The sequence below is a fragment of the Cucumis melo genome, chromosome 8, assembly GCF_025177605.1.
Source record: "Cucumis melo cultivar AY chromosome 8, USDA_Cmelo_AY_1.0, whole genome shotgun sequence".
NCBI classification, from domain to species: Eukaryota; Viridiplantae; Streptophyta; class Magnoliopsida; order Cucurbitales; family Cucurbitaceae; genus Cucumis; species Cucumis melo.
Genome location: NC_066864.1, coordinates 9,238,820 through 9,256,231, shown reverse-complemented (window position 1 = coordinate 9,256,231; position 17,412 = coordinate 9,238,820). Strand labels below are relative to the sequence as shown.

Genomic DNA, 17,412 nt, shown 5'->3' with positions numbered 1-17,412 from the left:
TCTCCTTCTTCAATACAACTGTCAATCTTATTGGATTATGGTATCACTGATATTCAAACTGCGGTTCAAATTCAAGAAGATAAAGATGTTACTTGGTTTCTAAGTTTAGTTAAAGGGCAAATTACGAGACATCCATTAGTTGCCCATGCTATTGCTCATGTCTCTAATATGGATTTAGAATGGTCTAGTGTTGTTGACAGTGGGATGGATAATTTGTGTTCTTTGCTACCTTCTTCTTCCATTGATGACGATTTTCAAATTCTTACGGATATTCATGTTAGTAGCTTGTCTTCTACATTCGATTTGAAATAAAAGGATATGTTTGCTAGCAAGGAATTACTATCAAAGTCATTTTACTACATTGCTATAAAGAACAACTTTGAGTTCAAGACCGTGATATCAAATTCTAAATCTATTGAGTTTAAGTGCTCCCAAGATAATTGTCCATGGTATGTTCGTGCATCTCGTTACAAGGGTGGGGAATTATGGCGACTAAGGAAGTATATTGCTAATCACAATTGCTCCATAAATGTTATTCAAACTACTCATAAACAAGCATCTTCATCATTGATTAGTGATTGTATTGTAAAAGACTTTAGTTCTTTTGATCGTTCGACTCCAAATGATATTATGATTCACATGCATACTAAACTTGGTGTAAATGTTAGCTACTATAAAGCGTGGAGGGCAAAGAAACTTGTTATGAATTCTTTGAATGGTGAAGCAAAAGAATCTTATGCCTTGATTCCAAACTTTTTCATGAAACTAAAAGAAATTAACCCAGGTATGTTTTTATTCTTACAATTTATATATCATCAATCAAGCTTTTAATGATATGGTCTATCACTGACAAGTTCTATCAGTGATAGGCCTTATAGTAAATGAGCATATCATCAGACGACTGGTGTTATGGTGGTTTACTATAGAGTCTATCAGTGATAAACCATATCAGTGACATACCTATAGTAAAACTGATACAGAGGGACATTTTAATAATATTTTTTATTTCAGGTTCATTCACTGCTTATGAAACTGATACAGAGGGAAATTTTAAGTACTGTTTTATGGCTATTGGAGCATGCATTGAAGGATGGAAATATTGTAGGCCCAATATATCAGTTGACAGTACATTTTTGAAATCTAAATATGGTGGAACTCTTTTGACAGTTTCAACAATTGATGGTAATAATCAAATTTTCCCATTGGCCTTTAGTATTGTAGATTCTGAAAATGATGCATCCTGGAGATGGTTTTTTGAGAATATAAAGAATAGTTTAGGGGATCGGGAAGATTTAGTTGTAATATCTGATCGACATTTAAGTATCCCAAAAAGTGTTCATAATGTTTTTCCAAATGCTGAATATTGCGTTTGTTTGCAACACCTTCTAAAAAGTTTGAAGTTGATATATAAGGACCCTATAATTGATAAGCTCTTCTTTAGATGTGGAAAAGCATATACAGTTGTTGATTTTGAGACTAATATGAGATGGATGGAGTCTATGTATCCTAGTATACGAGACTATCTTAGTAAGGTTAGTTTTGAAAAGTGGGCTCGAGCATACTGTACAAGGAAAAGATATCAAATGATGACTACAAACATTTCAGAAAGCTTAAATTCAGTTCTAAAAGAATCTAGAGATTTTCTCGTTGCAGCATTACTCGATTCTATCAGACAAATACTTCAAAATTGGTTTTATGATCGAAGAAAAGTTGCATGTTGTATGAGAACTATTTTAACTAGTTGGGCTGAGGGAGAATTACGAATTCAACATCAAAACTCAAGAAGCTTCACAGTAAGTTTTTGTGTTTCAATGTTTATTTATTTAATTAAAGGGTAATGTAACAAGACCTATCAATGATAGACTCTATCGCTGATAGATTCTGATCGGTGATTGTTTATACCAGCGATAGATTCTATCAGGGATAAACCATATATGTTGACTATTTTTTTTTTCTTCAGGTTAATGCTATTAATGATGTTGAATTTCAAGTGATTGATGGAAGAAAACAATTTATTGTACGGTTAGATTGCAAATCATGTACCTGTCGCGTTTGGGATCTTGATGAAATTCCATGTGCCCACGCTCTTGCTGTTCTTCGTGGGCGTAATATGAATACTTACTCTTTTGTTTCCAAGTATTTTTTGTCAAGTACTTTGATTTCAACTTATACTGGATCAGTTCGTCCGGTTGGGAACCATGCCAATTGAAAATCTATCAGGATTGAGAATAACATACTACCTCAAACTTTCAAGCGTCGAGCAGGACGACCGCGAAAACAAAGAATACTATCAATTGGCGAGAAGAAAAGTCACTCAAGATGCAGCCATTGTCATCGTGCTGGTCACAATCGTAGAAATTGCAAATTTCCACCATTTTTACAGTGACGTGATATTATGTTTTATATAATAAACTTTTAGCTTTAGCATATAGAGCATTTATTTTGTGTGTGTAGTAAATACTTTCTATTTGTTTGACTCAAGCCGTTCAATAATAATCTACCTTTTTCTCAAGACTATAAAAGTAAAAGTGACTTTATTGTAAAGTCTATCACAGATAGTTTCTATCAATAATAGATTTTATTGTGTAGATATCACCAATAGTTTCTACCAGTGATAGAAACCAATATACAATTGAAGGAACTAAAAGGGATAATTGATGAAAGGAATAGTTCAAACCTTTTAATAATAATCTATCTTTTTCTCAAGATTATATTGTAAAGTAGTAATATGAAGTAATCCACTATAAAGTCTATCATAGATAGTTTCTATCAATGATAGACTTTATTGTGTAGTCATCACCAATGATAGAAACCAATGTACAACTGAAGGAACTAGAAGGGATAATTGATGAAAGGAATGGTTCAATAAATACTAATCTCAATGCAAACAAAGACAGACAAAAAACTTTTTCTTCATTAATATGGTAAAATCAATTAACAGCATATGAAGGTCCAATGTGAACTCTGTCTCAAACATCCACAAAACAACTATTGCACTACAATATCTATCTACTAAATATTAAGAGATTTGCAATGTGAAGTCTATCACAAATATCAACAAAACTACTGCACTACAATATCCATCTACTTATAATTGAGAGATTTGCAAATCAAAACTAGGTGCTAGATCCTTTATTCTAGGAGAATGTCTTGTTGGTTTTGGAGAATCATTCTTCTTGCCTCTTACATTCTTTTGTTCTTTCACATTCTCCAACACTTTCTTTGATGGTTTAGGTTGTCTCTTCGGCCTAGCTTTTTCAATATTCGTCGCTATTTCCATAATTTTCACTTTTGCCTTTTCTTGAACAACCTGAAAATATATAATATTGAATTAGAGTTTATCTACATATATACATTAAGTCTATCATAAAACAACAAAATGTGATTATTCTAATACCTTCACTTTGTTTGATGTGTCATGCACCATTTTTGACTTATTTTCACGATGATTATCATCTTCCTCGATTTCCTCATTATCTTCAATCTTTTGCAGATATTAATATTAGTATTGCAATGAAAAGAATTATAGAAATTGTCAATATCCTATCATTGATAGACTTTTGAATCAGAATTGAGATTTCAGAATAGTCTATCACTAATAGACTTAAATCATAGAAAGAATAGTCTATCATTGATACAATTCTACCATTGATAGACTTTTCACACACAAACATAATAGTCTTGGAAAAAATAAAAGTAAAAGAACTATTAATAATTTTACCTCTTTCTCTTAATCAACATCCGCATCAATCATTTCTAAACTTATTGGTGGAGGAGGATTCTTTTTCAAGGGCTCTTGAGATTGTTTTTCACTTTCACATTTGTGCGAAAGTCTTTGATTTACCACTTCTGTCAGTGAAAGTAACAAACGAACAATCTCCTCTTGTCCCTTCTTCAAGCAGTCTAAATCTTCGTTGTGCTTTTTTTTAAATCTTTAATATCTTCATGTAAAGAAGATATTCTTTCTGCCATATTGCTTTCCTTCATAGCACATGCTTCTTCATCCAATCTATCATTTTCTAATTCCAAAAAATATCTGAAGTACTCAGATTTCATTTCTTATTCTGATGCAACAATGGGGACCACAGATAGCTAAAAAACAAAATATATAATCAGTGTTAAACAAAAAAGAAACTATCACTGATATGGATCTATAACTGATAAGGATCTATCACCGATATGGATCTATCACTGATAAGGATCTATCACTGATAAGGATCTATCACTGGTATAGATCTATCACTTAATAACAACAAATTTAGAAAATACTAGAAACGAAAACAAATGAAACTTACATTTTTTTCCAGAAAGATGTTATCTTCAAGATCTTGCCAATCGAGTTGTTCACTGGATTCCCAATTTAATATTCTTGGACACCCTTTCCCTATTCTTGTCACATACCCACTAGCAAGTTGAGGAAGTATTTCGTATGCCCAGTAAGCTAGAACCATCGGGAAGTCTTGTAGAAAGGCATACGCTTTAGATTCTGTTTCTAAGTTCTTAGATTTTCTTTTGGATTTCACCGCATTTTGAATGAATTGCTTTGTAAGACTAAAGCACAACCTTCCCCAAGGATAATTCCTAAACTTCTCTTTATCATCCAACATTTTTACATGTTTTAAATCCAACATATTGTGATTTTGTTTAGGAATTAAAACATTGTACAAGAAGTAAAGGTTGGCTAATTTTACTAGCTCTTCTTCATCGGTGCAAGATTTACAGTGATAGTTAAAAGCAGTCTTCAATTCTTGTCTACTAATGGAAGTGTTATTTCTAAAAAACAATTGTTTAACCATAGACTCATTTTCTTCCGTTGCATCTAAAACATCTTCTATAGGATATTCACCACAATTTAATCCTGTAATCAAACAAAAATCTCGCAGTCCAAACTCCACAATGTTACCTTCGATGTTGAAAAGAAGAACATTGTTGTCCGTTGAGACACATTGTCTTCTAATCAAGTGTGCTAATAGTTGTAAAGGTATTTTTGTCATTTTTAAATTTAACAAGTGCCCAAATGGTCCTTCTTTAAACAAGTCTAGACAACTAGGTGATAAACTTTCGATAATATGGTCAGAAGTTTGTAGATTACAGTACACAGTGATTCTCAAGGTTGACTTCCACATTTCTTTGGGAATAATTAATTGTTTTCCCTGTTTAGAGCAAAATAATTGTTACAAATATGCAACATACAAACTTAGAAACAAAACAATATATATATATAATGGAATACCTTCTCTTTTTTGATCTTCTTTTTGCTTGATGAAGCTTCATGTGTTGAGACTCTTTTTGCACATTTTTCATTTGGTTCGCTTTCCATAATATCTTTTTTCTTATCCATCTATTAAAATTACAACAAACACATCAACCCAATGAACTAAACATCCCCCAAACATATCAGTGATACAAACATATAATAACAATCCAACACAAACAAAGTAAAACATCCTTCAAGCTGATAGAAACATATCACTGATAGAACATAAACAACATCACATAAAAATATACACTAACACACAAACCTATACACTAAACTAAAATATACACTAACACACAAACCTATACACTAAACTAAAAATATACATTAAACTAAATTATCACTGATAGACCCTAACCCTATACACTAACACACAAACCTAAAACAGATCAGCATGTTATACATTCCAACATAAACCAGTTAAACATCCTCCAAATTCGTTAATCAGTGATAGAAACATATCACTGACAGACCCTAAGCAACATAACACACAAAATCTAAATTAGACTAGAGCTTTTACTAATTTCCCAAGTCAAACAGGCTAAACATCTTCGAAGACTATCAAAGATTGAAACATATCAACGATAGACCCTAGGCAACAACATATAAGAAGTGCACATTAAACTAAAATATCTAATAACAATCCAACACAAACAAGTAAAACATCCTTCAAGTTTATAGAAACAGATCACTGATATAACATAAACAACATCACATAAAAATATACATTAAACTAAATTATCTACTAACATCCCAATGCAAACAAACTAAATATCCCTCAAGACTATCATTGATACAAATATATCACCGATAGACCCTAACCCTATACACTAACACACAAACCTAAATCAGATCTGCATGTTAAACATTTCAACATAAACAAGTTAAACTCTAAATCAGTGATAGAAACACATCATTGATAGACACAAACTGAAAAACATAGCATAGAACGTAGTGCGGCGGAATGAAAACAAAATAGAAGAAAATAGTACCTGCAGCGTGGCGGAAGGAAAACAAAATAGAAGAAAGTAGTAGGGCAGAACGACACCGACACCGGAAAACAAAATGGGAGTAGGAAGAAAGTGGAAGAAAATAGAAAGAGGAGGAAAGTACTGGCACCGGAAAACCAAATGGGAGTAGGAAGAAAGTGGAAGAAAATAGAAAGAGGATGAAACGCAGACTCCACAATTTGCTTGAAATCGTATGCACTTTCCCACTCGCGAAGAATCTGCTTGAAACGCGAAGAAAGTGGAAGAAAATATATGTAGGGGTAATTTCGTCTTTTTTATTAAAAATTGCCATATTTGCAATTTTTTATAATTTTTGCTATATCCTTAATATATTTTGGGTCAAATGCTATATACCCAATCGCCCCTAGAAATAACTGTAGTGAATAAATTACAGTTTATTAGTCAAATAAATAAATGACAACTTACCAAAATAAATAGTAATTTTAGAAAATTACTCTTAAAATTTAGACCAACTTTTACTAACTTACCAAAATATTGGGACACGTCGCACACCTAATAGAGAAAAATTCTTCCATTGCATTCTCACGTTAATCCCAACTCTACCATTTTGAAGTTTTAGCTCTCAAATTCTTCATTCCAAGCCGAAAAGAACATAACGAACCAAGCAAATGAAGAACAATAGGTGAATTACATAAAGAAACTGAAGCTATATGTTGGCTTCAAAAGATTTTATTTTCAATTTTGCATCAAAGGTAGATCAAAACACATTATCTTATAATACCCACAACAACAGTCAACCCTTTAGAAGGCTGTGACCAATTTACACACCTATGATCTAAACCCCAGTCAAATTCCCCCAATGAATTCCACCAAAACAACTAACATTACATAGAAAAACTTCAACAAAACCAACCCTTATCAAGGAAATATCAAGCGATAAGCATTAAATCAAAGAGATAGAAAGAGAGATAGAAAGGGAATTACAAAAATCAAAACTTGCCAACAATCCAACACAAGAATGAAGATGAATTAGTTGTGGTACTTATCTATTTTGACACACCTCGACTCAGGGAAAGCTGCCCGAAACCCCTTTTCTTTCCTTTTTTTTTTTCTTTTCAAATCTGATCAACATTTGAGAATTTTGCTTTCAATTGTTGGAAAAACAAACGTTGATCATCGTTGTTGTGCCATGTCAAACCACTGCCTTGAAACCAAAATTCGGCGCGACCTCAATGTTAAATCGCATATGCCGGGTTGCTCCCCAAGGTTAACACAACTACCAAACTCTAGCGTGCACTCGTAAGAATTAGGAATAGAATCAGAAGGAAAAACGCTCAGAGAAAGAAATTAGGGTTTTGTTTTGCTGAAAAGGAAAAAAAATCACCCAAAAACTTTTCTTTAAACATATATATATATATATTATATATATATATATATATATATATATAAAAGAATTATGATTTTTGAGTTATAAAATATATTAAATAATAACAATTATTAATTTCCAACTGTTATAAAATAGTACAATGAAAGTCATTCCCAACAACTTTAACCTTGCTTGATGTTTTCGAGAATATTTTGTTGATAAGGAACAAATGACTTGTCCCAAGAGTTCTTAATGATAGTACTCTTTTGTCTTTCTTTTTTTTTCCAATTTAATTTCATCTTTATACGCCATTGAGATTACTGTCGGTAGTAAGGCTTTAGGCTGTAAATGAAGTTGTTCTTGTATTTCATCTTTAAGGCTATCAATGAACGAGCAATTTGGTAGTTCTCATTCTCATTTGTCCAAGTCCTATCACCATACTCCACTAACTTTCTATTTCCTTCCTAACAACGTTGATATTGTTCATAGAGTATTTGTTTAAAATTGGTCGACAAGAATTGTTCTTCCATCATCTCCACCATTTGTGGCCAATGGCCATACCAGGCTTGTCACTAGATGTTGGGAATTCCACCTTCATTTTGAATTCATGGTTGTCAACTCCTCCATTTCGACCATTTCCGCCATAAAGAAATCATTTTATTCTTCTTGATGCTAACAGGTAGTTAAATGGGCACAGGTAAGCTTGGAGTAATTCCTTTTTGTAGGAAGTAACGTCGAATTTGAGGTGGGGTTGATGGATGCTAGAAGTTGGAGGGGTCTGAGGGGTTCTTGCATTTCTTCAGTCGATTTTGACTCTTCTTCTCCATGTCTTGGTCGTTAGAATCACTGATGGTCGGTTTCTTGGTTTTTGCTGGCTGCACGTGGGTCTTGTCTTCATTGATCATTGGACAAGTTATCCTCTTGTCGATGTGGTAGTGCATTCAAGTTGACTTCCAAACAACGAACGATTTGATCCATAATGGCTTGAAGATCATTCATCATGCTGTTGATTTCCATCACATTCTTTTCGATGGCCATTAATCGGGCAACCGAGGTACGCAGGGATGGGATTTCTTGATCATCGAGCTGGGTTGTGACATCCTTCCCCTTGTTTCATCCTAGTGAGATAGAAACCTAACTAGCTAATGGAGTAAATTAAGTTAACATCATTCTCAAAGTTATTCCAAAAACAAAAGTTGCAACCAATGTTATTGCAAAATAAGTAAGTTTCAAAACTTTCTTACCATGAGGATTTGGAAATGTTGCTATCAAAGATCTCTTGTAGTTCCTCTTCTATCAAATTCAACCCAAAAAATCGAGTAGATAATATATTGATCTAAATAACCCTTGTTTTTTCCTGGGAACCATAGCACAAGAAAACATCATCATTGACATACAACACATAAACAAATCTTTAATGGCTTAAATTGAGAAATTCTAGTTTTGTATCTTATCCTCTTATAGTTTTTAATTTACTCTATCACTATTCATAAATGTTAAAATTAGATGATAATGAAACTTACATAGCATGATACTTCGAAGTTCGAAAAAGCAAAAAAAGTTATCTAAGTGAGGAAAAATGAATTTTTTTTACTAATTAAAAAATGTAATATACTAGTTGCAAGCCAAGAACCATAAAATCCATAAATGAACATTACTTCTTTTCCGTCTCAAATTTTTATATCCATATGACAAAAAAAATGAATTTTTCATACATTTTGCAATTATAGAAATAAATAAATAAATAAATAAATAATAATAATAATAATAATAATAATAATAATAATAATAATATAATTTATTATATTATTATTATTATTAGCAAAACAATGTGAAATATGAAAAATAGGAAATAATATAGGTTGACAAATGATTTAACAAATAATATAGCAAACAATATAGTCGACAAATAATACAGTAAAATAATATATAGGTTGAGAAATAATATAATATACAGGTTGAGAAATAATATAATATACAGGTTGAGAATAAATATATTGAAAATAATATAAAATAATATATTGAAAATAATATAAAATAATTTATTGGAAATAATATAAAATAATATATTGGAAATAATATAAAATTTGGGAATAATATAAAATCGTATATTGGAAATAATTTAAAATAATATATCAGAAATAATATAAAATAATATATCGAAAATAATATATCAGATATAATATAAAATAATATATATCAGATATAATATACCAAGAAATAATATAGGTTTGTGAAATAAATATCAAACCTAACCAACTATTCTGTTTTTCACAAGTTTAATCAATTAATAAACAATAAACCATAAAAATTAACAACAACCAAATTAAATCAAGTGGCTTAAACCTAACAAATTTAAAGAATACAGAATAAACTCAAATGACCAAGAAATTTGAAGCAAATCAATTGGCTGTTAAATTTGAAGCAACTATAAATTCAATGGGCCTAAACCTAACAAAATTAAAGGAATGACATTAAGTTCAAATGACCTAAATCTAACAAATTGGAAGCATTAGCCTGCTAATTTGATGCAACAATAAATTCAATTGACCTAAATTTGAAGTAACAATAAAAGAAAAATAAATCCAATTGACCTAAATTTGAAGTAACAATACAACAAAAACAAATTTGAAAAACCACATCCTTATAATTGATCCCACTCTCAGAAGGGAAGGGAAAGAGAGGAAATTAAAAAAAAAAGTTACCTCTGACCAATTTGACATAATAGTTTCCTTAGCTTTTTTTCAACCCTCAAAAGGGAAGGGTAAGAGAGGAAATTTTAAAAAAAAAAGTTACCCTCCCAAAAAAATCTTCCTTTGTTTTGAGAGTGGAGAAGGTGGGAGTGAGAGAGAAAATTGGATTAGTTGAGGGGAAATAGGAAGGAGAGTGGAGAAGGTGGGAGTGAGACAGAAAATTGGATTAGTTGAGAAGAAATAGGGAGGAGAGTGGAGAAGGTGGGAGTGAGAGAGAAAATTGGGTTAGTTGAGGGAAAATAGAGAGGAGAGTGGAGAAAGTGGGAGTAGGAGAGAAAATTGGGTGAGTTGAGGGACAATAGAGAGGAGACTGATATTCATTTTTTTGTTTTTAAAAAGAAAAAGTTAAATTCAAATTCAAATCCAACTTTTAAAATAAAATAAAAATAAAGTAAAATAAAAAATAAAAAATAAAAAGTAAATAAAAATAAAAAAATAAGTAAATGACAAAACGTTGTATCTACAACCTCTTAGAAGATTACTCCTCCATTGAATCAAAAAATATTTCTCGTAGACAAAGATAATCAATTGAATTTTGCACTTTAATTTTCTAAACAAAATGTATCTTGCATACTAATTAAACAATCGAGAGCAAATTAAAAGATTGTTTCATAGAGATCACATGGAATTGAATTCGTTCTTGAACAAAAATTAAAGAATCAACATGCTAAATTAGAAGAAATGAAAATAACTGCTTCATGGGCTTTGAACTCATAACTTTAAGGCTAGGCGCGCGCTCAATTTGACGGAAAGAAGAAGATTTTTGGAAAGTTGTAATATATTTACAAGATTGCCATTGAAAATAGGTGAGAAAAATGATTTGCAAGCTATGAGATTTGAACACAGGAAATCAAAGGCGCGCGTGAGGAGAAGATGACACGTGGCATGCGTAGATTGGTTGAAGAGTGGAGAAGGGCGCACGTGAAGTCTTTCGAAAATGGGGAATAAAGGAATACGTTCGACTGGGATTCGACCTCGCGACCTTGAGGTGTTTTACGCGCGTGGAAGTATTGAATCTTTTTGGTTATTTACCAATTGGTCTCTGATCTTCGATTTACCCGTTTTTCTTTGTTTGGACTTCATTTTAATTGTTTTTTTATTGCATTGGGTTCGTAAGAGAGTCTAGATTCTAATTCTGTATAAAATTATAAAAATAATGAATATATGCATGATATAGGTAGAGAGAGCCTAGGTTTTTGCGTTTACAGTAGAGAGAGAAAATGTTGAGAGAAAATATGCTATTATCATATAATTTTAATTGCGTGAGAGAGGGAATTAACAAATTTTAAAATTTGAGGTTTTTTTATTTCGAAAGTTTTTAAATGACACAAAAATTTGTTGATAATTAACGACGTTTTAAATGTGTCAAAAAATTAAATTGTGTTAATAAATAATTTTCAACGACACAATTGTACCTCACCCCATCTTTTTTATTTTCAACGACACAATATCTTGATTAGTAGTGTCATTAAAACCCATTTTTCTTGTAGTCGGGGGAGAAGAGAAATGGAGCGACCAAGATTCTTCGACGGTAGTCTCTTAGATTGGTGGATTCGACGACAGTCCCTTAGATGATGTTTGCTTATTCAACGGTGTGAGATTAGTGGGTTTGACGACAGTCTCTTAGATTTGGAGATGAGTTACGTTGTTTCCCGTTTTTTGGTAGGGAGAGAGAGAAAATGTTGAGCAAATTGTAAAATTCTTTTTTAATGTCACGCGAAGAGAGAATTGGAAAATTTTGAATTTTTTGTTTGTTTATTTCAAAATTTATTTAATGACACAAAGAATTTGTCGCTAATTAACGACACTTTAAATTTTGTCAAGAAAAATTAAATTGTGACAATAGAATTGTGTTAAGAAATAGCGTGTCACTTCTATTTTCAATGACACATTTTACTCTTACCCTACCCCCTTTTTATTTTTAACGACACAATGTTTTGATTTGTAGTGTCGTTAAAACCCAAATTTGTACTAGTGCATCTAATGTTACTATTTTGTGGTCAAGTCTTATGTAAACTAATTATATAGGATACCATCACTCGCATTTCAACTACATGAATGCGTCGGATCATTGCTGAGCCGTATCCATAGTGTTACTAGGATAAGGTACCCAATCTTATCACTATACTATAGACTCTTTAAAATGCGTCTTGAATATTGATTATGTATGTATCTACATACTGTCCATATTCATTAAACATTTGACAATAAATTATCTAATCAACACAAGGTAAGAAAAGGCCAACAAAAGAGAAATATGAGTTAATCCCGCACGATTGATCAACTCCAAAATAGCAAGACATGAATGACGTTTGTCAAAGATGTTTACCTCATCAGCAATGTGTCGTTGGACCACGTACCTCCACTTATGCACACTCAGAGTGAAATGACAAACCATCAATCGGTATTGAAGGAGCATTTTGAGGTAACTTACGGTGATAGACTTTGGTAGTGATGACTTTTTGCTCTTTGAAAGGAGGACGCCAATGAAGTTTGGGAGGAGCAAGGACTGAAGAATTCATAGAAGGGAACACCCCTGCAGTTGAAGAAGGAGCATCCTCTGCAACAATAGACAAGCTTGAAGGAAAATCATCAACTGAAGGAGAATGACCAACGAGCATAGAATCAAGTATGCTAGGAGCATCAGAGTCAACATCATTGCTAGAGGTAGCATCATCAACAGAGAGAGCAACTTCACTAGAAGGAGCAAGGGTATCTACATTGAGAGTTGAAGCTGAAGGGATTAGAGCCTTTTGTAGCAGAAACAATTAACAGAAACATTATATTAAACTCAAATTTAATTAATTAGGATTTAGAAAAACCAGTACGTTGGAAGAAAAAAGTACAAAAACTAAATTACTGTAACCTAAATAAATTTAATGGTTTTTAATGTATTAATTACTGTAACCAAAATTGGAAATACAGAGAAATTAATACTTACTCTCGTTGTCGACTCTCTACTAATCGCCAAAATAAGGGTCATCATCACTTGAAAACCAACCTATCTTTAGAGTAATTGAGGCCTTTTGGTTTGTGGGAACCAAAAATGATTTTTGAGAAAAAGAGAGAATTTGTTTTCTTTTTCTTTATGAGAAATTACACAGAGAACTAAAAAATACCTCTGTATCTGTATCTATCTACTTATCTCTTTTTCATTTTGAAGAAGAGGAAGTTAAGGCAAAAGATTGGGATGTGTGGGAAAGCATCCCAAGTTTCCTAAAGAACTCCCACACAAGGGAGTTATTTATTTAATTTAATTTAATAATTAATTAATTTATATTTAAATGGATATCTCTCAAATAACCTATAGTTTTAATTTAATTAATTTAATTTAATATAATTAAATTAAACTATTAATTAATTCTCAAATTAATTAATTGCTAAATTAAATATAGGAATTTTGAATCATATTCATAAATAAGTTTCTCTCATAATCTATAGTTTTGATGTGTATCAGATACACATTAAATTTTAACCTAGTTCTAATATAAATCTAATTCACATTAAATTAATATTTGAACTCATTCAAATATTTTATTATCTCGTAAATTAATTTTGAATCATATTCGAATTAAATTTATATTACAAAGTTTAATTAAAATATAAAATTTATATTATAATGTTACCATACATTTCAAATTACAATCAATATATATTAACTTCATCACCCTTCACAAGCTAGGAAGGAGATTTAATGAAACTACAGATCAGAAGCTACAACGATATGAGTTAATTGAGTAAACTCATTAACCATATCAATCAATATTATTCGTTAACTGTGTGTACACTTCACTAAAGACTCACAGTTGAACTCTTCTTACTGTAGATATACTTTTGTGTCCATGGATATAGACCAATAACAGTAAGTTAGTCTTTTACAAATATCCATAATGCTAGTTTGGTCAAATTATCGTTTTACCTCTAGGTTAATTTCTAGTCCTTAAATACCAGTGCTTCTCTAATGAACAACCCGTTTATGGTCCAACCAATAAACAAAAAACCCTCTCGTACCATAGAGAGTGTATAACCCTTAGTTCAAGTTTCAGAGACACCATTTAAGATAACACCCATCTACTTACCCTAAAGTCAGGAAGGAGTAAATTTCATCTTGTGTGATTATGTTCTTAACTCGCCACTCGGTGTTATCTCCAAAATGATAAGCATATTGATTCGACAAACTGGCCAATCTCACTCATACAAATCAAAAGACAATCTCTCGAACAACAGTTCATAATACACTCAGGATTACCACAAAGTTACCTAGGTCATTCTAATGGAATAGACACTTAATTAGTTAACGAAGTTACATCTAGTGGTTATTATTTCGTGGTCCGATCTTATGTAAAGTCATTGCATAAGATAATACCCTCACTCGCATGTCGCCTACACGAATGCGTTGGATCATTGCATTTGTACCAAATACAAAGTGAATCGTATTCATAGTGTTAGCAGAATAAAGTATCCAATCTTATCCCTATACTATAGATCTTTTATATTGTATCTCGAACATTGATCCTTGTATGTCTCTACATATAGTTTAAGACTTATCAAACAACTTAAGATATTAGTTTATTGGATTTAGGTTATTAAGACAAAACTAATAATCAATAACACTATTGAAATTACAAAAACAACACTTTATTAATGATGGTTAACAAATTACATTTATTATCTACGAAATTTAAGACATAAAACCCAATAGAAGCATTATCTAGGGTAGTAGAGACTTTCATAGAAGGGTTAGTAGAGGCAGAAGAAGTATGTGATAGGAATCAGCAAGAATCCATTGCAGACGACATATCAAACGGACAATGGCAACATATATGGTCCTTATCCAAGGAATCAGAAACTTCACCTGACAAACTAGGGTCAGCAGGAAGGGCCCTTTGGAGCACTTGATCGAGTAGTCTTGGACGATGTAGGAAACAACCTAGTAGCAGTAACTGTGAGAGCAACAGGTAGCCAAGAAGACCCATCTATAGTGGGGAAATTAGAGCCCGAATGTTGAGTAGAAGTCAGAGTCATAGAGGCTCTAACAGAAGAATCACCATGCAAAAGACCAAAAAAGCCTTTATCTGATTGCGAATCAATTTGCCCAATCTTAAGCAACTTAGGACGTCTTTATGGTATCGCTTTGATATCATTTGAAGGAGGTGGGGAAACCTGGTCAAGTTAGGAAGATTGAAGGTTAGATGGAGCTCCCTATTAGCCAACCATATTAAGAGACATTGATGTGGAACTGGAAGAGCGATAACGTCCTTGCGAGCTGAAACCATTTTGAGCAAACCAAACACACTATAAACTTGAGGGCAGAGTAATTAAAGTAATTGGAAAGAATGAAAGATACACATTGTAAGATGGAAACACAAGTGCCAAACACCAGAACATCCTAAAAATTGAGAATTTCAAAATATATTCCTCGTGAGCCAAGTAACCTAATTAAGGCCCAATAGGCAAGATATTGAACACAATGCAAGTATAAAAAGAAGTCCACTCAATACCAGTAATTGCTATCGGTTGTACCGACAGACACCAAGCCCAACATGAAGAGATTCGAAGATAGTAGCATCTAAGGGTTTGGTGAGAATATCTGCAAGTTGCATAGGGCTACGAACATGTTCTAGCAAAATGATCTCTTTTTCAACAAGTTCTTGAATAAAATAGTGTCGAATATCAATATGCTTAGTTCTGCTACACTGAATAGGATTTTTAGAGTTTTTTGTGGCACTTATATTATTACAATATAAAATCATGGTATCTTGAAAAATGCCATATTCAGACTTTTGTTTCATCTAAAGCAGCTGTGTACAACTACTTCAAACAACAATATACTGAACTTCAGCAATAGACAAACATAGACAATTTTTTTTTCTAACTAAACCATGCAATAAGATTATTGCCTAAGAAGAAGCAACCTCTAAATGTGCTTTTTCAATATTCTAAGCAACCAACCCAATTGATGTCACAATATCCAGCCAAGGTAGAGTTGGTATTAAATGAATACCACAAACCATACTCAAGAGTGCCAATAATATATTTCAGAATTCTCTTAACAGAGTGAAGATGAGAAATCCGAGGAGCATGTTGATATCGAGCACAAACACCAAAGACACAAGCTATATATGAACAACTGGTTGTTAAATATAACAAACTTCTAATCATGCTTCTGTACAGGTTTTCATCAACCTTATCGCCAGATGGATCTTTTATGATTTTGGCATGGAAGGCAGTAAGAGTGTGCTTAGATGAGATTTTTCCAAACCAAATTTTTTAATCATGTTTCGAGCATACTTCTCTTAAGATAGAAAGATGTCATTACTACTTTGCCAAGCTTAAAGGCCCAAGAAGAAGGCCAACTCACCAACCATACTCATTTCAAATCCAGACTGCATCTGTTCAATAAATCCATCAACTAAAGACTAAGGGGATCCTCCGACGGTTATGTCATCCACGTAGATTTGATCAATAGAGAAGTTCTGACCAGATCGTTTAATTAAGGGAGTCTTATTTGTTCCCCTCGAGAATAGCCTTGTTGGGAAAGAAATTAAGCAAGTCTATCATACCAAGCCCTAGGAGCTTGCTTAAGCCTATATAAAGCTTTGTGCAGCTTATACACATGGTGTGGATGTTCTCATGAACCCTTTGGGCTGAGCTACAGACACTTCTTCATTTAGAAATCCATTTAGGAAAGAACTCTTGACATCCATTTATAAAAGCTTGATTTTTTTAATGCAAGCTAAGTCAAGCAACAACAAAATCGCTTCAAGTCGAACCGCAGGTGGAAAGGTTTCTTTGAAGTCCACACCTTCAATCTTGGAGTACCCTTGGGCCACTAAGCAAGCTTTATTTCTTGTGACTGCCCCATGCTCATTAGTTTTAATTTTAAATTCCACTTAGTGTCGATAATTTTAGCTCTAGTAGGTTTAGGGACCAATTTCCAAACATAATTTCTTTCAAACTGAATCAGTTCATCTTGCATAGCACATACCTAATGTTTGTCCTTGAGGGCTTCTATAATATTAGTGGGTTCAATAGAAGCAATATAGCAAACTTTGGCAATCATTT

At 32.4% G+C, this 17,412-nt stretch overlaps 1 protein-coding gene across 1 annotated transcript; it reads left to right on the top strand.

The window, feature by feature from the left end:
- The first annotated feature begins 318 nt into the window (after positions 1 to 318).
- LOC127150566 (uncharacterized) lies at positions 319 to 1,725 on the top strand. Its single transcript, XM_051088437.1, has 3 exons — positions 319 to 784; positions 1,012 to 1,532; positions 1,654 to 1,725. The coding sequence occupies exons 1-3, from the start codon at positions 319 to 321 to the stop codon at positions 1,723 to 1,725; spliced, it is 1,059 nt and encodes a 352-aa protein (XP_050944394.1).
- The last annotated feature ends 15,687 nt before the right edge of the window (positions 1,726 to 17,412 follow it).